The 23,696-nt window shown below is 34.7% G+C and overlaps 1 protein-coding gene across 3 annotated transcripts; it reads left to right on the forward strand.

The window, feature by feature from the left end:
* Positions 1 to 343: 343 nt before the first annotated feature.
* Positions 344 to 21,928, forward strand: LOC110599699 (BTB/POZ domain and ankyrin repeat-containing protein NPR1). 3 transcript variants are annotated; one of them, XM_021736235.2, is made up of 5 exons: positions 344 to 486; positions 628 to 1,463; positions 1,984 to 2,737; positions 3,135 to 3,287; positions 21,514 to 21,928. In XM_021736235.2, exons 2-5 carry the CDS (start codon positions 816 to 818, stop codon positions 21,696 to 21,698), a joined length of 1,740 nt encoding a protein of 579 aa, XP_021591927.1. In that variant the 5' UTR covers positions 344 to 486; positions 628 to 815; the 3' UTR covers positions 21,699 to 21,928. The 3 variants fall into 3 exon arrangements, with proteins under 3 accessions (XP_021591927.1, XP_021591928.1, XP_043806296.1); XM_021736236.2 differs by having other exon boundaries at positions 628 to 1,340; XM_043950361.1 differs by having other exon boundaries at positions 393 to 486; positions 922 to 1,463.
* Positions 21,929 to 23,696: the final 1,768 nt, after the last annotated feature.

Below are 23,696 nucleotides of genomic sequence, written 5' to 3' on the forward strand. Positions count from 1 at the left end.
ATAATTAATTTATATTTACTATAATACAGAAAAGTGAATAATAATTTTAAAATAATAAAAAAGGATAAAATTTATGGAACGAATTGATTATTAAAAAAATTTTAAATTGAAAAAAAAATCTAGAAATCATACCTTATTTTAATATAATAGATTTAATCTTAAACGGATTTATTATATTTAACAAAAATGATATTCATATTATAATATTTTTGATGCGCTGTTTTTTTATTCATACAATGTGAATTTTGTAGAAAATAAGAAAGAATAAATACACATAAGAATGTATATACATGAATGCACCCAATAATCTCTCCTAATTAAACTTTCTGGAAGTTGGAGGAGCACATTGTCAATAAAGTCAAAAGTCATCACACTTTTACGGGTTTGGATTAAGCTCTGCAACTCTAATGACTTGGCGATCGACACTTGCTAGGAACTTGAACAGGCTAATTACACCAGGAGATGTGGAAATAGCAGAATCAATTGGTAAGCAACTCAGCAATTCTCCTCATTGTGTAGAGAAGGCAATAGCTTTTACAGTTCTGCATTCTCAATCTACTCCAGAGTTCTTCACAAATCTTTTTTTTTTTTTTTGTCTAATATTAATTTGCTTGGCTTTTCTTGTAGTTTGTTGATTTGGTGGTCTTGGAAACTCAAGCAAGGAACTTCTTACCCTTTTTGATACTATCAAGAACTGGAATTGCTATTTGCACAAGCCTAGGTATTTTTTCTAATAAAAATTTTCACTAGATAGTGATTACCCATCACAGGTTTAATCTCAATGGTCCCTTCATCAAAGTTCTTAAAGTAGATTAATGGGTGATTTTTATTTCCCTTATATGCCATCATCACCTTTGATCTTTCCTTCATCTTCTCATGAATCAAATGACTCTACTAATCAAAATATTTCCGCCTCCTCAGGCTCGGAGGCAAGTTCTAGTCAAAATATATTCACCGCATCTTCCCATGCATCAAATGTCTTATTTACTGAAAACCAATCCATTCCTTTAGGCTTTGGGGCAAGTCCTAGTCTTGAGGTGCTTAGTTTAACTAAACTTAGCTCAAATTTGGAGCAGCAGTTGATAGATTCTAGTTGGGATTATTGTGATGCTGAAATTGTTGTTGAGGGACTCCCTGTTCCAATTCATCGCTTTATTCTAGCTGCAAGGAGCAGGTTCTTCCATGAATTATTTAAGAAAGAAAAGGGGCCTTTGGACAAGGAAGAGAAACCAAGGTATTTAATGAGTGATCTATTACCTCATGGAAGGGTTGGATATGAAGCCCTCCAGGTTGTCTTGAACTACTTGTACGCTGGAAAACTCAAGCCATCTCCCATAGAGGTATCAACTTGTGTTGATGATTTATGTCATCATGATGCCTGTAGACCTGCAATTAATTTTACAGTGGAATTGTTGTATGCTTCATCCATATTTCTAGTACCAGAGCTGGTTTCACTTTTCCAGGTTAGCATGCCTCTCGTATAATGTTTAATTGGTGGGTTGCACAGACCATGTTGATTAATATATTTGCTTATGGTTGATGCTACTTTGACAACTGAATTTGTGATAGTTGCTTATTATTTCTGTACTTGTGAATACGAGATTTCAATGACTAAATTATCTACTCCTAGCTAGTCTTTGCACTAGTGTTGTTGAAAGGAATGCAAACTAAACTATGCTGGTTTTTGCTTTTCCTTCCAAGGTCAAGCTTTTTCATTAGAATGATATCAAATAATGATGCTTTCTAATAAAACAACTCTACAACCTATTTACTGGAACCTCTGGGCATTTGGAATAGTTTTATCTTTGAATTATCAATTCATTTTATGTGCTATATCATCATAGATGTTTGTCACTCTGTTAGGAGATAAAATGACATGAAAAAAGATAGGTTTGGGTCCATGTTTTCTTGTCCCAAACTTCTTTTCTGAACTTGACTAGATTCAAGAGAACCTTTTAAATATTACACTCCATATGTTTGCAGAGTCGCCTTGTTAACTTTGTCAATAAGGCTTATGTGGAGGATGTAATCCCAATACTTTTGGTTGCATTTCATTGTCAAGCAAGTCAACTTGTTGCACAATGTGTGAACAGAATAGTGAGGTCGGATCTTGATAGTATTTTGATAGAGAAGGATCTGCCATATCAAGTTTCAGAAGAAATAAAATTTCTACGCAAAGAGCTTACATCTGACGATGAACAGAAAATGGAGGTTGTTGACCCTTTACGGGAAATGAGAATCAGGAGAATATACAAAGCATTAGATTTGGATGATATTGAACAGGTAAAACTTGTCCTGGCTGATTCTGATGTAACATTGGACGATGCAAATGCTCTTCATTATGCTGTTGCATACTGTAGCCCCAAGATTGTGGATGAAGTACTTAGCCTTGGTCTTGCCAATGTCAACCTTAGAAATTCACAAGGTTACACAGTTCTCCACATTGCAGCATTGCAAAGAGAACCATCAGTGATAATGTCTCTGCTGGCAAAAGGCGCTTGTGCTTCAGATCTAACATTGGAGGGGAGAAGTGCTGTTAGCATCTGCCGAAGGTTGACTAGGCCAAAAGATTGGCATGCTAAAACAGTGCAGGGGCAGGAAGCAAGTAAATTCAGACTCTGCATAGATGTTTTAGAGAGAGAAAGGCAGAGGAACCCCACATCTACAGATGTTTCTATCACTTCCCTGACATTGTTTGATGATCTGCACAGGAAGCTTCTGTACCTGGAAAACAGAGGTATTGTGCTGCCATTTTGAATTGAATCACCTGCCTGGTTGCCAAGTATGAGATATGGTTTGTCTCTTTTGTTATTTATTTTTCTTCAGATGGGAATGAAATTAGATTTATATTTTTTTTGTTCATTAGTTTGTTGATATTGTTCTTATTGATCTCCTTGCTTTGTGTTCTATGAATGGGTACTCTTATTTGTAAAGCTGAATTTTCATGATAATATTTTATGGTTATAAGGAATAACTGAAGATGTTGCGCGTTTAGTTGGTTTGATACCGAATATGAAGTTTCTTCTATTTAATTTCAATTTTGACAAAATTAAATGTTATCCATCACAGCTTATGCTTATATATATATATATATATATATATATGAATTCCATGTGCTGTGTTTTGTTTCACAGTGGCATTGGCACGACTATTATTCCCTGTTGAAGCCAAAGTAACCAGGGATATCGCACATGCTGATGAGAATTTGAAGGAGCTTGACTTAAATGAGACACCAACTGCACAGAAAAAAAGACTTGTTTCTAGATTGGAAGCCCTAGCAAAAACAGGTACGGGCAGTGTTGAAATCTGTTGTATATTACAAGCTGCCATTCCATATCTTGCTTTGTTGGAAAATTTTTTTGAGCTTACTAGACCAGTTCACTCTTCTTCCTTTCTTATTTTCTTAGGTAAAATACATAAAAAAGTTTGAGACTTTCTCTTCCTATTTTCCACTTTCTTTAAGCATGCAACATAATAATTATCTTAAAGGGTTAATATGGTTTTAGTCAAAATTTCAGATTGAATTTGGTTGAATTTTGGTTTTAGTAATTTTATTATTACAGGAATGAAATTTTATATGGTTTTTGGGATAAACTAGAATTTAATAATTTAATGGTGTTTAGGTATAAATTGCAGCATGTTACTAATTAATAGCTTTTTGGATTAGATTTGAAATGATACTAGTTTATGAATAATTTCAAATCCATGTCTAAGTATGATGTTTTCGATATTTATAAAAACTTAATATATATTGGTCAATTTAGTGAATTGAACAAAATATATATTTTATCAAATTTAAATCTTATATTTGAGTTTCTCCTATCCAAACGCAAGATTAAGTTATACATGTAAATGGATGGACTAGTTACAAAACAAAATCTTAGATTTAAGCCTTTTTTTTGGTAATTTTATTTTTAATGTTAGCAGTTCAACACTCAGTTTTTGCAATTCTATTATCTGGTAAAACTCCAATTAAATGTCTGAAAACTTACATGTTTGTTAGTTTTTTTCTTAAAGATGTAGCAAATAGAAAAATGAAAAAATAAAAAAAAATTCGAGACTCACCCTTTGGTATTTTAATGGAGGCTGGTTGGGGAGGCAACCATATTCTTCTTCTCTTGTTTGTAATTTTTTTAAAAAAAAATATTTTTTTTAACCATGTAAAAAAATAGTAGTCTTAAAATAGTAGTTGTGCACCACTCTTCACTCTTTCACTCCCATTAAATCTTTATCTCTCTCACTCATTCCTGGTATTGAACAATTTCTATTGTAATTGAAAAAATCAAATAACCGATTTAGTCTATTCAATTATTCAGTTTAATCAATTTTGTTCAATTAGTTAATTTTGGGGAATTTTGGTTTGATTATTTTGTCAAATTATCTAAAGACCTTACTGAGTCTATGTTTAAAGAGTTTCTTTGTCTAGCCCACTAGTCTAGACCCAAAGCTTAGCGATTGAGTGTCTAGGGTTTCTAGTAGGCCCATAATCAATCTAAATCAGTAAGTCTATGCCCAAAATCAAATAAAGAACTGAAAGAATGCAAATTTTCAGTTCAATTCTATCTCACAAGTTAGTTCAATTAGTCATTTGGTTTCTGTTTTTCTTGTTCAGTGAGATTTTGAACTAAATCGACTGAATAATCTCCCTTACTCCATTAATCCCTCTTTCTCTCTTTGTAAATAAATCAATCAACCTAAAGTTAAATTTATAGTATCACACAAATAATTTTAAATTGTTAACATGCTCACACATGCTAATGCCCATTAAATTTGAAGGATGAAGAATATATCCCTTGACCTTTTAGTCTAAGTCTTAGATACCATGTCAAAAAAGCACTAGACTTAAAAGATCAAGTATTGTAGGTGAGTCACAAGGATAATTTTATATCTCTAACACTCCATCTCTCACTCTCCCTTTTCTCCCCTCTCTCTCCCCCTATGCTACTCTTATGCCAACCTCCATTGCTTCACTTGTCCTTGACTTGCTCGCTCATTGTGTGATGTCTCCTTCTCTACTTGCCTTGCTTTCCAACTTCAACTCTATCTCCTCTAAAGGACCTTGTAAACTTCTTAGCTTTGATTCTCAAGCATTGTTTCACAGTCCTATCCCATCTTTATTATTAACATTCAAGAATTCAAAACTCAAAACGCAAGCCTCAAGGTTTGATTGGTATTTTCTGATCATGGATTAATTGCAATCATTTTTCCTTGCATAGTTGTTATTGGTTTCTCATCGGAGGATCTTGTCACTGAATGAACGAGATAATCTGCCTCAAAGATTGATGCCTTCCCTTTATTACAGTTTTTTACCTGTGAGGAACCTATGATGGATGTTATGAGATCGTCAAAGGGAGCCCTAAACCTTAGACTCGTTAATGAAGAGAGATAGTCATAAACCTCTACAGAATTGTGGAATGAATTTCAGCTTGTTTTATTTCTATAAACAATGCTCTTTAAATAGAGATTACAATTTGTTGTAAAAGGAAAGGCGGAAATTTTGACAAAATGCAAGCATATCTCATTACATAATTCTTGGCATAATCAAGCCTTTAATTAGAGGAATTGCTCTGATTTGCTGGGATCAATGTTATCAAGGCGAGAGGTGACACTAAGGTGATAGGCGGGAGGTTTATACATTTTGATCTAACTAAATATTATTTTTTTTAGTTAGATTAAAATATATAAAATATAGTTGGTTATAAATTATATCTATGTAATGTATAATAGATTAATATTAATTTCTTAATATATATAAACAAATTAACATATAAATAAAAATTATAGTTATTATAATTTAATTATTATAATTATAAATAATATGTAATTAATTTATAAATAATTAAATAATACTATTAACTAATAAAATAATATTTTAAATTTCTAAATTATATAAATTATGTATACTATGTAATAGAATAATATAATAGAATAATTTATATGCTAAATAATAATATTATTTATGTAAAACATAAATATAGAATATAATTATAATATAGAATATAGAAATAACAATATAATATCTATTAAAAAATAAAATAAAAATAAAATATATAAGTGCAACTAAAGAAATTAATATTATTTTTCTACAAATAAACAGTATTTGTAAATAAATAAATATTATTTATTATATATTACTAGTAGGAATATCAATATTTTGTTTCCATATTACTAATACCATGATGATTTATTATATTTCTACTAATACCGAAAAAGCAAAAAGGTGGAAGAAAAATCAAAAGCTTCCCATTGTTTTTCTTCTCCCAAGGAAAAAAAGTGATTTAAATATTATTAAAATTTAAAACCACTTTCTCTTCCAAGTCTCAACATGTCCACCTCCTTTTTCTTCTTCCTCGTCCTCCTCTTTTGCTACTGTTCTGTTTCTTTTTTTTTTTTTTTTGTAGTTGAAAAAAAAAAAAGGGGTTCTAAAGTCAGGCGACGCATCGCCTACCTGTTGCTTAATGCCTCTCTCTCTCTAAAGCGAGCACCTCAGAGATCGGTGCCTTGCCTGGCGCCTCTGGGAATCTATAACAACACTGGCTGGGATTAATTGCTGCTAGCTGCATCTAGTTGCCATAATTCCATTGATTCCTTGCTTCTGTTTCTGCTTGGGTTGAGCAGAAATTGGTTTAAACCAAAATAACCAATTGAACCAAATCAAATTAAAATTTTAGTTCCATTTTATAGATAAATTAGTTAAGTTCGATTTTTAATATTGGTTAAATTGGTTTAGTTCGGTTTTTGATAAGAAAAGAATAATAAAAACGAATTGAACTGATATAAATAAAGCTTGTGTTCTATTTTAACAATTGCGTACATGTGGTTTGTTAGTGTTGACTTATTTACTAATCCTAGCTGATTCTAGGGATTTGATTTGATCTGATTAGGATCCTTAATTATCTCTGTAATTATTATTTGATTATTTGCTTCTTGTTTAGATATGATTCTCTGTGTATAAATAGTCACGTAGACCAATTGTAAAGATTAAGAGTGAAATACAAGAATACTCAAAATTTTTCCCAAAATTCTTCATGGTATGAGAGCCTTTTCCTGATTTTTTTGGTCCAAATTCAATTTTTCCCCTTTAGGGTTTCAAAACCCTAGATCTACCTTTTTGGTACTAACCCATTTAGGAGCCTCTCATTCTCTCACCGCCGGCACCAGGAGAACTGCCGGACTGCCGCCGGCCGATCGACCAGCTCCGACGCCGGAAAAGCCTGCGCGTGAGGCTCACGCGCCACCCCTTCCCGGCGCGTGACCCATCGTCTGTCACTGCTTTGCTGCTCTGATCACTCCGGCGACGATTCCGATCATCTTTCCGGCCTTCCCGTGCTGCTATCCAGTCTTTTTGGTGAATCGATTGGGCTCTCTTGTGTGTACAATCTTGGATACCTCCTATTCTGTCACAGTTTATAAACCTTTACCATGGCAGAAGGTAAAAGGGTGTCAATGACAGAAGGTAAAAGGGTGTCGATAGCAGAAGGTAAAAGAGTCTCGATTCCTAACTCTGATTACTCATTCTTTAGTGCCACATCTGACTTTATAAAGTCAGGTAATGCTTCATCTCTTCATAATATTCCATGGATTATCGATTTTGGTGCGAATAGACACATGACAGGTTTTTCTAAAGGTTTTCTCAATTATTTTCCTTCCCTAACCAAAGATAGTGTCAAAATTGCTGATGGCTCTTTTACTCCCATATCCGGAATAGATTCTGTTATTTGCACATCCAATATTAAATTATCATCTGTCCTTCATGTTCTCCACTTTTCTGTCAACCTTTTATCTGTTAGTGCTATCACTAATGCCCTTAATTGTAAAATTGAATTCTTTCCTGATCATTGTGTTATTCAGGATCTTCACACAGGAAAGAGGATTGACAATGGTAGACTGTATGATGGCTTATATATGTTGGAGGGTGATCCAGGTTTTTCAATATCTCAAGCCTGTTTTGGAGAAAATAAGGATGTCAATCAGGAAATAATACAGTGGCGCAGACGGTTAGGGCATCCATCGTTCTTTGCCTTAGAAAAACTTTATCCTAATTTGTTTGCTAAAACTGAGTTTGATTCTCTATTTTTGTGATGCTTGTGAGTATGCTAAACACACTATAACATCCTATCCTTTGAGTCATAATAAAAGTCAAATTCCTTTTGCAACTATTCATTCTGATGTTTGGGGGCCTACTCAAACTGTCTCCTTGTCTGGTAATCGATGGTTTGTCACCTTTATTGATTGTTGCACTCAAATGACTTGGGTCTATTTGATTAAAGCTTAAAGTGATGTCTTTTCTTGTTTTCAATCCTTTCATAAGATGGTTTGTACTCAATTTGATACTAAGGTGAAAATTTTGAGAACTGACAATGGAAGAGAATACATGGATAGTAGCTTTTCTGCTTATTTGGAGAGTAATGGGATAATACACCAGACTAGTTGTCCTTATACTAGTGCTCAAAATGGCGTTGCTGAGAGGAAAAATAGGCATTTATGGGAGATAGCTCGATCTCTTAATCTACCCAAAGCATATTGGGGAGATGCAATTCTTGTATCTGCTTATCTTATCAATAGAATGCCTCTCAAGACCCTTGACTTTATGAGTCCTTTGGCGGTTCTACAAGGGAAGAATTCATACGTTGTTCCACCAAAAGTATTTTGGTGTGTTTGTTTTGTCCATACTAGGACGGCAGGAAAACTGAATCCCAAGGCCCTTAAATGTGTGTTTGTTGGATATTCTCCAACACAGAAGGGATACAAGTGTTATCATCCTCCCTCTAGGAAATACTTCGTTAGTATGGATGTTACCTTCCGAGAAACTGAACCCTACTTCAGTACCACCCACTCACCTCTTCAGGGGGAGAATAATGAGCAAGAAGAGGTGATCCCGAATTCTGTGATTCTGAATGATATGGTTCAACTAGAAAGTTTGAGTTCTAGTAGACAGGGGGAGATGTCCAATCAGGGAGAGAGAATTGGTCGTTTGGACAAGCCAGATTTAGGTACTCAAGGAGAGACAAGGCAGAAGAAGCCATTATACAGTCTACTCAGAGTCAAGAATCTTCTTCTGGAGTTACCCACAACTCTTGAATGTTTCAATGACTTAGATAAACCTATTGCACAAAGAAAAGGGGTCAGATCTTGCACTAAACACCTTATTTCTAACTTTGTTTCTTATGAATCTTTATCTCCTTCCTATAGAGTCTTTGCCTTGTCTATTTCCTCTGTGTCTATTCCACAGGATTGGAAGAAAGCTCTTGCAGATCCTAAATGGAAGAAAACAATGATTGAAGAGATGAAAACATTGGCTAAAAATGAGACTTGGGAGCTTGTCACTCTCCCATCTGAGAAGAAACTCGTTGGCTGTAAATGGTTGTTCATAGTGAAACACAAAGCTGATGTCACAATTGAACGGTTTAAAGCCAGATTGGTTGCTAAAGGATTCACCCAAACCTATGGAGTGGATTACCAAGAGACATTTGCCTCGGTTGCAAAAATGAACTCAATTAGAGTTTTGTTATCTTGCGCAGCCAACTTGGACTGGGACTTGCAACAATTTGATGTGAAGAATGCTTTCCTTCGTGGAGATTTAGAGGAAGAAGTGTTCATGGAAATTCCTCCTGGGTTCACTGATGAGAAGACACAAGGAAAGGTGTGCAGGTTAAAAAAGGCTTTGTATGGGCTAAAACAATCTCCCAGAGCTTGGTCAGGTTTAGCAGAGCCATGATGTCCTTTGGTTACCAATAAAGCAATGCTGATCACACTCTGTTTATCAAACATCATAAGGGTAAGATCACCCTTCTTATTGTGTATGTTGATGATATAGTGGTGACAGGCGATGACAAAGAGGAAATGGCTCAATTAAAGAGGTTGTTGGCCCAAGAATTTGAAATCAAAGATCTGGAAAACTGCAATATTTTCTAGGTATCGAGGTGGCTAGATCAGAAAAAGGAATTTCATCTCCCAAAGAAAGTATATTCTGGATCTTTTGGAAGAAACTGGTATGATGGGGTGTAAACCAGCAGAATCTCCCATTGAAAGTAATCACAAGCTGAAAGCAGGAACTGGTGAGTCCGTGGATATTGGAAGATATCATAGATTGGTAGGAAGGTTGATTTATCTCTCACACACTCGACCGGATATAGCCTATGCTGTTAGCTTAGTCAGCCAATTCATGCATGACCCTCGTGAGACTCATATGCAAGCTGTACTTCTCATCTTGAGATACCTAAAGTCTGCGCCAGGGAAAGGGCTTCTTTACTCCAAACATGATCACCTCCAAATTGAAACTTTTACAGATGCAGATTGGGCAGGATCTCTCAATGACAGGAGATCCACCTCTGGCTACTACTGCACAGTTGTGGGGGGAACCTTGTCACCTGGAGGAGCAAAAAACAAAGTGTTGTTGCTCGGTCAAGTGTGGAAGTAGAATACAGAGCAATAACCCAAGGAGTATGTGAACTCTTATGGTTGCAGAAGTTATTGGAACAGTTGAGATTGTCCAAGAGAGACAAGATAACCTTGTATTGTGACAATAAAGCTGCTATAAGTATAGCACAAAATCCAGTCCAACATGACCGAACCAAGCACATTGAAATTGATCGGCACTTCATTAAAGAAAAAATTAACAGACGGTGTCTTGAGCCTAGTTTATGTGACTTCTACGGGGCAACTTGCGGATGTGTTTACTAAAGGGCTTAACAACAAGATCTACCATAATCTGATTTGCAAGTTGGGGACGTGTGACATCTTTGCACCAACTTGAGGGGGAGTGTTGACTTATTTACTAATCCTAGCTGATTCTAGGGATTTGATTTTATCTGATTAGGATCCTTAATTATCTCTGTAATTATTATTTGATTATTTGCTTCCTGTTTCGATATGATTCTCTAGTGAAATACAAGAATACTCAAAATTTTCCCCAAAATTCTTCAGTTAGTTAAGGAGAACTTGGAAGCCTTCAAGTGCAAAGTTCGAGCCTCATGTCCTATTTACCTTTTTTTTTTTTTTTACAACTTGAACTTTGATTAATCCTAGCATCTCTTCTAAGATGATCTCAACCATTTAGATCTAATATATATGCATTATTAACTTTGAGCCCTACCTAGAATCCTGCACTGCCCCCTCTCTCTCCTCTTTTCTTTTCTTCTTCTATCCATTTCTTCTCTTTTGTGTTGCTCTATCTAAAAGTCCAATGCTCATATTTTCCACTCTCATTTCACTAGCTGTTTTCTTCCTACCAAAAATTGAAAGTCTCTCATCTAATCCCAACATAAAATCTTTTTTTCTTTTCGTCTCTATTTCATCTATAGTCCACCCATGAGACTTAGCAAAGGAGACAACAAATTAGTGCTTGAAGAGTGATCTAGTATTTTGATTTGTTCATTTACTTATGGGAAATGCTATTATTTTTTATCTTTTTATTTCTTTACTTTTGTGTAATATCATGGAGCTCAAATGATGAGCTAGTGATTTGTTTTATTTTTTTTTCCCCAAAATATTGCGCAAATATGTATTGTTTAGCTGAAGAATATATATTTTTTACTTTATTTTTTGTTTTTAGTAACATTTTTCTTTTATGAAATTTCTTGTTTTGCAATGTTTGTTAATAACCGATGATTCGAACCGAATCGAACTGAATTGGATCAGTTTGATTCTATTTGGTTTTTCTTCCTATTCGATTCATTTCTATTTTGTCAAATATTAAATTTGTTTATTCGGTTTTACCATTTTTCATACCGAATCAAATTGAATTAAATCGATCAATGTTCACCTCTAGATTTTGCTATGATTTGCGTCTTCCATAAGCTCTTCCTACAAAGGTATCAGTAACATTACTCCCTTTTTGGAGAAAGAGTTTGTCTGCGAGCTTATCTTGCTGTAAAAGTAGCAACATCTTCCCATGTAGCATCCCTTGCAGTAAGACCTTGCCAATGAGCTAAGATTTCCATCTGCCATGATTAAGTTGTCCTCTGATAATAGAACTAGGAATAGAGGTTACACATCCCTTTTCCAAAGGAGGTAGAGTAGGTAAAGGCCTTTAAAAGCCTTGAGCAGTGAAACGTGAAAGACATTCTAGAGTTTGGTGTCACTATAAGGCCTAATTGATAGGCCAATTGCCCGATTTGGCGCAAAACTGGAAAGGGCCCATAATATTTTGGTGCAAGCTTGTGGTGAAGCTTACTAGCAAGAGAGCGTTGGTGGTAAGGATGCAAAAGTAGCCATACTGCCATACGAGAGAATCAGCACTGAACGACATCTCTGTGTCCATGATCATAGCACTCTTTCATGCACTGTGAGCTTGCTGTAATTTAGTACGAATGTCATGCAACATTTCATCTCGATCTATATCATCCACCTTAAAAGAACCGGCTGCACATGACAATAAGCAAGAGGAATCTCGCACATAAACAACTCAGAAGGGTGTGGTGCGTAGAGCAGTGTGGAAGGAAGAGTTGTAACAATATTCTGTCTAGGGAATCCAATCCACCCTAGCATTTAGGACATTCACCTACACATCAGCGTAAGTACATTTCAATGTTGCGATTGATAACTTGAGTTTTCCCATGCGGATGGTAGGTTGAAGAGTGATAATTTGGTTCCACATAACCAAAATAAAATCCTTCCAGAAGTTGCTAGTAAAAACCACATCATGGTCACATTGATTTTGGCATTGTGTAATTGTACCACTTGGTCGTAAAACTTTGTGCAACACTAGTAGCTGTGTATGAATGGGTAGTGGGAAGGAAGTGTGCATACTTAGAGAAGCGATCCACAACCACAAACAAAACTTCTTTGCTCCAAGATTCCGAAAGCCCATTGATGAAATCCATCGAAATATTTGCCCAAACTTGTGTCAATAGTTCAAGAGGCTGAAGCAATGCGGCTGGTCTCAAGTGTTCGGCCTGTTACATTGATAAGTGTAACAAGAAGCAACATTATCAACAATAGTGGAGAGCATACCTTACCAGTAAAGTTCACATCATATGCGCTGCAGCCTTTTGGGGTCCTTTGTGCGTATTATCATGAAAACTTGAGAGAAATGAAGCAATTAAAGGGGAGTTTGGCTGAAGAAAAATTTTCCCTTGGAAAAATAGAATGCCATTCTATCAATCTAAGAATCATCCATTTCGCCCATATCCACCTTGCAGTGCAATTAATGCAACTCCTTTGAATTGTGTATTCTGAGGATTTCAGCTCTGATCTCATCTAATAACAACACCTTGGGTTGAGTAAGGAATTATAAATGACTATCATCATCATTTTGGCAAGATAAGGTAGTAGCAGCTCGATTCAAATGTCTTGCCTTGCATTCAATTCGAAAATCAAACCCATGAGTTTGTTAAGCTAATGTTGTCGAGGAGAAGTGGAAAGGCGTTCCAGTGGGCATTGAGGCTGCAATGATCTTCCCTAATGAGGAAGGAACGCCCCTGTACATAAGGGTGCCAGTGATGGACAACTTTAGTTAACCCGATTAATTCGCGTTCATAAGCCGGCAATTTGAAGTGTTGTGCGGCTATTTTCCGACTAAAGAATGCAATTAGGTGGCGTTGCTGAAGGACAATGCTAATCCCGCTACTTGAAGCATTCCACCAGAAATTATTCCTCAAAATTCGGAAGTTGGAGAACCGTGGCAATTGCAAGAGCTTGTTAAAGAGCCATGAAGAAGCTGAGGAAGCATCACTCTTTTGAAAAGCATTGTGTTTGAGCATATTAGTTAGGGGAGCAACAATTTGGCAATAATTACGAATGAATTTGTAGTAGTACCTCATTGTGCCAAAGAATCCTTAGAGTGCTATAATGGACTGAGGTTGAGGCTATTCTATAATTGCCTGAATTTTGCTAGCATCAGCTGAAACACCTGCAGCAGAATGATGATTTTTTTTAAGTATCGATGGTGAGCACGAAGTAAATAAAGAACCATGCGAATGTGAAGCAAGTGATCCTTCTCGTTGGAACTATAATTAAGTATATCATTGAAGAAACAAGGAAAAATTGGCGGAGGTGTTTGCAAAATACCTCATTCATAAGTGCTTGAAAGATGGAGGATACATTTGTCAATCCGAACGACATGACAAGGAATTCGAAATGGCCGTGATGAGTGCGAAAAGCAGTCTTCTCAATGTCAGAAGGGTCCATACGAACTTAATGGTAGCCCGATCGAAGGTCCAATTTGGTGAAAAATTGAGCTCCATGTAACTCATCAACTACTGGTATAGGAAATTTGTCCTTGATGCCAAAATTTGTCCTTAATGGTTTTGGCATTAAGCTCTCCATAGTCAATACAAAAACACCAAGAGCCATCGTGCTTGCGAACCAATAGAATTGGAGATGAAAAGGGTGATCGACTTGTCGAATAATGCCCTATTGCAGCATTTGATTACATTGTCTCTCAATTTCGTCTTTTTGAAGATGTGGGTATCGGTAGAGTATGCGATGTTCATAGTTCCTCAAAGGCGGTAGTCTTGTAGGTTCTTCAAATAAATTAATGAAGTCATCTAATAGCTTGTTGAGCTTGTTCTGGACCTGATGGGACTTTGGTAGGGAGAGTCGATGATTGGAGGATATCGGTTGTCCATGGAGAGTGATGGGCTTTCCTTTTGTCATGGTAAGGGAAGTAAAATCCTATAAAGTTAGATCCACGGTGTGCAACCATTTAACACCAAAAACAATATCAAATCCAGCCAAAGAGATAACAAAAAATCAGCCATGGAAGTATGTTGATTCGTAGAGAAGGATTGATACCGATTGGCAAATTGCTGAATTGGATATTTTGGTCCCATTGGTAATGACACATTTAGCCCTTTTTTGGGATAAATGGTAACTCGAGACATTGAGCTGTTGTTGAACTAATAAAGCTGTGAGTGCTTCCCGAATCTACTAAGTTGAGTAGTGGCTGGTTGTACATGAAGATTTTGAATGGCATAGTGTTATGGTCCCGGGTTGAGGATCTGGTTATGGGTCTGTGGGCTAAAGGTATGGTAGAAGTTTGAGTGTTTGGGTTAAGAGTCTTTTTACGACCTCTGGTCATTAACAATTCAGACTCTAAAAGAAGGAACCTGAAACCTTTGAGACTTGAAGCGCTCAAGACTTACTGATTTTGGAAGTTGTCACTCTTCATTGATGTTATTGCTTAAATACAGAAAGGAAGTATAACTGCTTCCTACATCAAAGGAGCACTACTTCAAATGGAGGAACACCCTCCTCAACTAACCACATGAAATAAAAAGTGGAGGAATACCCTCCTACAAACAGAGAATCATTAAAACAATTAATTAAAAAATAGCTGAAAGATAACTGAAATATTTGACTAATTCAGAGGCTGCTTTAACTTGGATTCATGACTGAATGGAGTATAGATTTGCAGTGGTTTGATAACATTACTTCCCGTCGAGAGAGTGCGTCAGCAATTATATTGGATTTTCCATCTTTGTATTCAACTGTAAAGCAAAAGCCCATAAGTTTACTGACCCAGTGTTGCTGAGAAGAAGATGGCGCTGCTCTAACAGATATTTGAGTGTGTAGTGGTCCGTTCGAACAGTAAATTCCCGACCCTAGAGATAAGAATGCCAATGTTTGATTGCCTTCACCAACCCAATCATCCCTCCTTCATACGCTAGAAGGTTCTGATGGCGTACTGCCATTGAATGGCTAAAGTATGCCACTGGTTTGTTTTGCTATAACAGAACTCTTGTACCTGAGGCATCACATTCTATGACAAAGGTTAGTTCAAAATCAGGGAGAACCAAGATTAGAGTTGATGTCATTGCCTCTTTCAATTTGTTGAATGCCACCTCAGCCTCTTCAGTCCAACGAAAACTGTTTTTCCGCAACATAGCTGTGAGTAGAGCGGCGATGATTTCATAGTTTTGGACAAATTTGCTTAGTAACCCGTAAGTCCTAAGAATCCTCAAAAACCACGAATTGTGTTGGGCTTGGGCCAATCTAGGATTGATGATATTTTGGACTGATCCACCTGGACTCCTTTATGAGAAATAATATGACCCAAATATGAAACTTGAGTCTGGCCAAAAACGCACTTGGAGTGTTTGAGGAATAATTTGTTCTTCACCAACAATTGAAAAACCAATCGTAAGTGGTGGAGGTGTTCTGTCCAAGACCGACTAAAAATCAAGATGTCGTAAAAAAAACCAGAACAAATTTCCTCATGTATGATTGAAATACCTCATTCATTAAGGCCTGGAAGGTTGAAGGTGCGTTGGTCAAACCAAACGGTATTATCAGGAATACAAAGTGGTTGTGATGCGTCCGAAAAGTTGTTTTCTCGACATCATCGGGATGCATGCCCACTTGAAAATAACCACAAAGCAGATCCAGCTTTGTGAAGTATCTAGCACCACCCAAATTTGTCTTTAATGGTTTTGGCATTTAATATAAACGCCAAGAACCATCTGCCTTTGGTACTAGGATCACCGGAGAAGAGAATGGTGATCGGCTTGGGCAGATTATGCCTCTTTGCAACATGGCTGCACACTGCTTTTCGATTTCATCCTTCTGCCCATGTGGATAGCGGTATGGTCGAACAACCACCGGTTTTGCTCCTGTTTCCAAAGGAATACGGTGGTTACAGGCCTTGCTAAGAGGTAATCCGGTTGGCGCACTGAATAAAGAGGCAAATTCTACCAACAATTTCTGTAGTTGAATTTCGAAATCCGGGGAAAGCAGTTTGTATAGGAAATTGAAGTCATTCTCATTGAAAGAAACACATTCTCATGGCAGCAAAATCCCACAGAATAGGTCCCAAAGTCCGAAGCCAGTTAACTCCCAAAACTACATCAAAACTAGTTAGTGGCAGAACAAATAAGTCCACGGAAAAAGAGTGGGAATCTAGTAGAATTGGGATTCCCTTGCATATACATGGGCTGTCCAGCTGTTCACCATTGGCGACATTAACTTTCAAGCCATCGTGCCTGTTTACTTCAGCACCAAGTTCCTCAACTTTTGCTGCAGACACAAAACTGTGAGTGCTCCCAGAATTAATTAGAATTAAGACTTGTCCCTCCTTCCAATATCCTTGTAGTTGCATGGACTGAGGATTTCTAATTCCAGTGATGGCGTTAAATGAAATCTCCGGTTGTTCTAGCTCCGGATCAGAATTTGTGTTCTCCATTTCTTCGGTCTCCACCAAGTCTATCCAGAAAAGCTTTTTACATTGGTGGCTGCGAACAAACTGCTCATCACATTTAAAACACTGTCATTTTTTCCGTCTTTCTTCCATCTCCTCACGGTTCAATCGCTTCACCAATTGGTTGGCACGAGGTGCAGATGTGAAGGCAGCGCGACGAGTGTCTCTCACAGCTAGAAAACTTGGGAAAAGTTTATGTTCATACAACCGGGAGATGCTCATTGCATTCACCAAATCTTTTGGATGATGTAGCTCAACCTCAACAGCAATGGAGTCCCAAAACAAAGACTGCATTGATGTGTGAATTCATCCCAATTGGGATTTGGAATGTCATCCAGCAGCTGCATATACCACAGCTGAGCAATCCCCTCCAAATGGTACGAAGCTAAACTCACCTTCTCCTCTTTGGGTGTTTGTTGGTGCCTAAAAAAATGCCGGCATCGGGCAAGCCACCCCAAAGGGTCTTCCAGCCCATCATAATGAGGAAAATCAAGCTTTGTAAATTTCGGTACTATCGAACTTCCTCCCGAACTTTTGGAAATCGAAGCACCCGAAATTCCCTTATCTATCCTTGATTTTGCTTGACTACCAGTGCTGCTAGATTGCAACCCTTTCTTAGTCGATTCCAATTCCCGATACATTGCATCCAATTTGGCGTGCAATTGCTCAACTTTTTCATTTCGGTCTTTGTTTGTTTGCTGGTCGGCCAACAACAATTCAAAGAGTTTGGCGAATTAATCTTGAACAGTGTCTCCCATAATTGCAGGCTCTGATACCAAACTATTGTGGTCCCGGGTTGTGGATTTGGTTATGGGTCTGTGGGCTAAGGGTATGGCAGGAGTTTGAGTGTTTGGGCTAAGAGTCTTTTTACGACCTCTGGTCATTAACAATTGAGGCTCTAAAAGAGGGAACCTGAAACTTCTGAGACTTAAAGCACTCAAGACTTAACTGATTTTAGAAGCTGTCACTCTTCATTGATGTTATTGCTTAAATACAGAAAGGAAGTATAACTGCTTCCTACATCAAAGGAGCACTACTTCAACATGGAGGAACACCCTCCTCAACTAACCACATGAAATAAAAAGTGGAGGAATACTCTCCTACAAACAGGGAATCATTAAAACACTTAACTAAAAGATAGCTGAAAGATAACTGAAATATTTGACTAATTCAGAGGCTCAATATGTGGCTGCTTTGACTTGGATCCATGCAAGTTTGGTAACACATAGTTTGAGCATTTTGCTTGCCAAGGATATTGCTATAAATGAATAGAATAATTTTATAAAATTCACAAAATAAATAATATTTATATGTAATATTATCTATAATTATAATAATATTTACATATTTTAATAACACTTGTAATTTTTAAATGAGATGTTAATATTAAAATTGGTATTTAATTAAAGGAAAAATAAAAGATAATTTAAATTTTTTTTTAAAAGTGAATTATTCTTTTATACTTTATAATAATTTTAAATTTAAATATTTATAAATTTCTGTGATATTTCATTTGTTTTATAAATTATTATTTTTATTATTAACAATATAAGTATAAATAAGTATATTTGTAAACTAGATATTAAAATTTAAAAATTAAATTTATTTACTTAGTTTCAGTGGCTATTAAGCTATTTTTTAGGGCTTAAATATTTAATTTTTTAACTCATAAACGGAGAGTTAACGGTGTTGCTGTTTTTGGGGCTGAGTGGTTATTTTTAAAAAATATGGGTTTAAATAGCTATTATATATTAGTTTAAGGGGTAAAATGGACCATTTTGTTTGATTGGGTTTAAATAACTTTTGATAAAATTGTCAAGAGCCTAAAAAGGCCATTTGCCTTCTTTTTACAAATGGAGAAGTTATATTTTAGTGTTTGAAAGCCACAGAGGTGGCCCTTGTTGCTCCTGAAACAGCGGTATCAACTGCATAGTTTTAGAGTTGAACCCTGTACTTCCTCAAGATCCTTTGCGCCAACTTGCAGAGTGCCACTGCTGTTTCTTTCTTTCAAAAGCTTGAGCTAAATTCATTGTTTGTGCTAAATTAGAAGGCTTCTGCATTTCTACATCAAGCATGAGGAGTCTATGAGTCCTGTAGTGAATAAATCTACTTGTTGATCCACCCTAGCTGAAGTCATTTGTGCCAATAATCCTTGAACTGACGCTGATAGTTTTGCTTTAAATTGACCAATTCACTTAGCGGGTTGCCTCTTAGGGGAGAGCGGAGGGCCAAAATGTAGAGTGCAACATCCCTTGAAAGTGTTCCAAAGCAGAATGGGTTCTTCTTGTTCTAGTCTTTAATACAACATTTGTGCTTCTCCCAACATGTGGAAGGCTGCCAACCCAACCTTTTCTATCTCAGTTGTGCACTGATGAAGAATTTTTTTTTTTTTTTTTTTTTCACATTTATGGAGCCAGACTATTGGATCTTCAATGTCGTCATAGGCAGGGAAGTCAAGTTTAGTGTATTGTGGTATCATTCCTGTTCTGATCTCAATTCTGGTGTCAGTTGTGTCTCCCTGAGTTTTTGGAATGTTATTATTGCTTGCCTCCTTCAGATTCTGGCTCATAGGTTCATGGGGGACTATTGAATAGCTCTTTATATTGGCGCGATAGTTTCTTTAACTAGGCTTCAAGTTTTGATTCTGTTTGTGCTATTCTCGCCTCCATGCTCAACTCTGCTGCAACTACTCTAGCTTTGATCACAGCGTGAGCCTCTTGGAAAAGAGCAGTTAATTCTTCTCTCGAGTTGGAATCGCCTATTTGTTAGGCTTTGATACCAAGTTATTGTGTTCTCATAGAAGGGATCTTCTCACAGGGTGATGAACAGTATAATCAGCCTCAAAGATTGATGCCTTCCCTTTACTACAGTTTCTTCCCCATGAGGAACCTACAATGGATGTTACAGGATTCGTCAAAGAGAGCCTTAAACCTAGACGCGTTAATGAAGGGAGAGAGTCATAAACCTCTATAGAATTGTGGAATGAATTTTAGCTTGTTTTATTTCTGTCAACAATGCTCTTTAAATAGAGATTACATTTTGCTGGAAAAGGAAACACAAGAATTCTGCCAAAATGCAAGCATATCACATTACATAATTCTTGGCATAATCAAGCCCTTAATTAGAGAAATTGTGCTGATTTATTGGGATTAGATTGCTGCTAGTTGCATCTTTGATAGTTGCCATAGTTTCGTTGATTCCTTCCTGTTGTTTCCGCTCAAACCTACCCTCAGTTATATATGCTACATATAAAGGAGATGAACCTAAACCGGTAATCCAGACAATAGTAAAACCCAAGTTTTCTACATCAGATATCCCAGATAGACAGCCTAAAATGAAAGGAGAAGATTATAGTTCTTTATGCTCTTTTAAATTCTTTATCTTCTCTTTTATATTTTCTTTTTCTAGCTGAATTTTAATCCTATTAAAATGTATACTATTCTTTAGATTTTATTATGGAATTTATTTCCATTGTCCTAATGGAAGGTGCCTTGATCGGATTTAAATTTTTTCTCTTAGGTTTTTCTATGAAGTCCATTTTAATCCTTTTACCATTTTGCAAGTCTCTCTTGCCCAATAGGCTTCGTTCGAACATCTTGCCCGTAAATCTCAAGCATAAAGGATTATTGTTCATATAGTTGAAAAGACATCATTTGTGATATATAAGATAGTTAAAGTAATAAATATATAGAGCCATGTATATAGGATAATGAGAGGGACAAATTAATATATTTAATACGAGTAATATTACAATGAGAATTCTCGTGTGTAATTGAGATATTAGGTGGTTAACTTGAGATCTAATACTATGATTTATTTTAAGTTAGTAGAAGAAAGGGCATGCCCTAGATGTAGCCCTGTGGGAGAAGGTTATCCATGTAAATTTTTTTGTTGTGGGTTTTTGCTTTATTTTCTTTGTAGTTTTTTGTTTTGTTTTGTTTTTTTTTTTTTTTTTTTTTTTTTTTTTTTTTTTTAAAAAAAAATTTTGAAATGGTTTCTTTTGTAGTTTAAAGCTTTCACAGTTTACAACATATACTTTTCACTTGAAGCCAGAAAAATTAAGTACCAAATCCAAAAATTACTTCAATTTATTATTTCATGTGTGTCATGCTCACAGCTCACCTGAGAAATGAAACCAATCATTTTCATCCCAATCATGATTTGGTTGAGAGGCCAAATGGTCTGTTCATATATAGATATAGATATAGGATCCTTGTGTAAATCATTAGACCATCAAATGTTAATGAGCATGTAAATCTTACACTGTCGAAAAGCATTGTACATTGAATCATATCGTCACATATGGCCTGGAAAATGCCAAAGGTATAGTTTTTGCAACTCTTCTCATAAAAGCTTTGTGATTTTGATCATTGCAGTGGGATTGGCTCGACGGTTTTTCCCTACGTGCTATGAAGTTCTTGATAAATTCTTGGATCACCTTCCTGATTTGTTTTACCTTGAAAGGGGCAGCCCTGAAGAACAGAGTTTAAGAAGGAGGCGCTTTTTAGAGCTCAAAGAGGATTTAATGAAGGCCTTTAATAAGGACAGGGCTGAGTTTTAAAGTGCACATGAAAATGTCTAATAAAAGCATGATGTTAGATATGGAATTTTAGAGCTTTAATTGAGATTTCTTTCAAGATTATGCTCTAATTGTATAATCTTAGCAAAGAGACTTAAACTTCAAATACTCTAAAGCCAGTGGCAACTTATCTTTAAGGATCTGTTTGGATATGTAGTATTTTTGAATTTGAAATTTATAACATAAACTTAAATTTTTGGTATGGTCTCCAATATTTTTATTTATTTGGATTTTTCTTGTTTCTTCTTTATTTTATATGATTTGAAAAGTGGAGTCAGAATCTTGTTTGCTTTGTTAGAATTTTGATAAGTAGATTCCTTTTCCGAAGAGAATTTAAATAAATTCTAATAAAATTATATGTTTTATTTTAGTTAAAAATAAATAAAAATTTCAATTTTTAACAAGAAATGAAGTAATAGAAATGAATCGTATTGATTCCTAATTAAATTTTTAATTCTAAATAATGAGATTTAGGGAGTTTTTAGGGATTGAGAGTTGAAAATAAAAATAATTGGAAAAGAAGGATGTATAAAAATTATTTATGGAATGGGAGATCTCATTTCCGTTTAGACGGTAAGAGATTTATCTACCGTCTATTTGACAGGTGGCAGAACGTTCTGCCGCAAAGAGAAGAAGAAAATAAAAAGTAATATTATGCTCGCCGTGAAAAGCCTGCCTCGGTCGGTAGGCATAATTGAAATGCCTACCCAGTCAGTCTTTTCATGTTTTTAATTTTTTAAAAATATTTTTAAATTAATAAATTAAAATATGATATCATAATATAATTAAATATATTCTAATATATATGAAAAATTATATTATTATTATAATATATATATAATAACATTAAATATATTTTTAAAAAATAAAATACTACATAAAATGTATTTAATATTATACTATAAAAATATAAATTTGTTATATTTAATTTTTTAATATAATGTTATATTATAAAAAAAATATTTTAAAAAGTATAATAATTGTTTATCTATAAATATATTATTAATACTATTTAATTTTAATAGTACAAATTAATACGTTAAAAATAATAAAATATATTATTATAATATATATAAATATATATTATGAAAAATAATTAAAAATATTTTTAAATAAAAATTATGTTATAAATAATATTATTAAAATTAATATAATATAAAGACTTAAATATTAAAAAAAAAATTAAAATCTTAGCATTTTTGTCAATTTTAATCGAATTTCTTTTTCTTATAAATTATAGTCTAATTTAAAATTTTAATGTTAATTATTGACCATGCTAAAAAATGAGATTAGAAATTGCTAATGTGGTGGCTGATATGGCGTGAATATTAATATTTTATTTGATGTTACTGACGTTAGCTAAAAGTTTTATAATAAAAAATTTAAAATTTTTTAATATTTGTTAATAATAATTTAATTTTAAATTATTATTTTAATTATAGCTGATTAATTAATTTTGATCTAAATAATTTAAAATTACTATTTTTACTTAGTATAATAAAAGAAATTAATAAATTTATTTATTTTGTTTAGTATAATTATTATATATTTTAAGGTATTTATGAAAAATAAATATAATATTTTATAATTAAAAATATTATATTATTTAAAGTAAAGTTGCAAATAACTTTTACTTTTGGTCTATTTGCATTAAAAATTCAAAATTTTATATATTTTTGCAATTCAATTAAAATCTATCAAAGTTGGTACAATTGTCAATAATTGCAATCTCTTTGCAATTGTATCCAAATTTGAAATAAGAAAGGGGAGGGGTGTGTCTTGATGATGTGGTATGTCCACGTGGATATTTTTAATATTTTTTTATTAAGCTCTTATGACATTTAGATTTACTCACATAAATACGGTTATATGTTTATCTAATCTGAATTAAATAATTAAACTATTGAAAATCTAATTAAACAAATGAAAATAAAATTATTATATTAAAATTACTTTCTTAAATTGTAAAAATAAAAGATC

The sequence above is a fragment of the Manihot esculenta genome, chromosome 14, assembly GCF_001659605.2.
Source record: "Manihot esculenta cultivar AM560-2 chromosome 14, M.esculenta_v8, whole genome shotgun sequence".
Classification (NCBI taxonomy): Eukaryota; Viridiplantae; Streptophyta; class Magnoliopsida; order Malpighiales; family Euphorbiaceae; genus Manihot; species Manihot esculenta.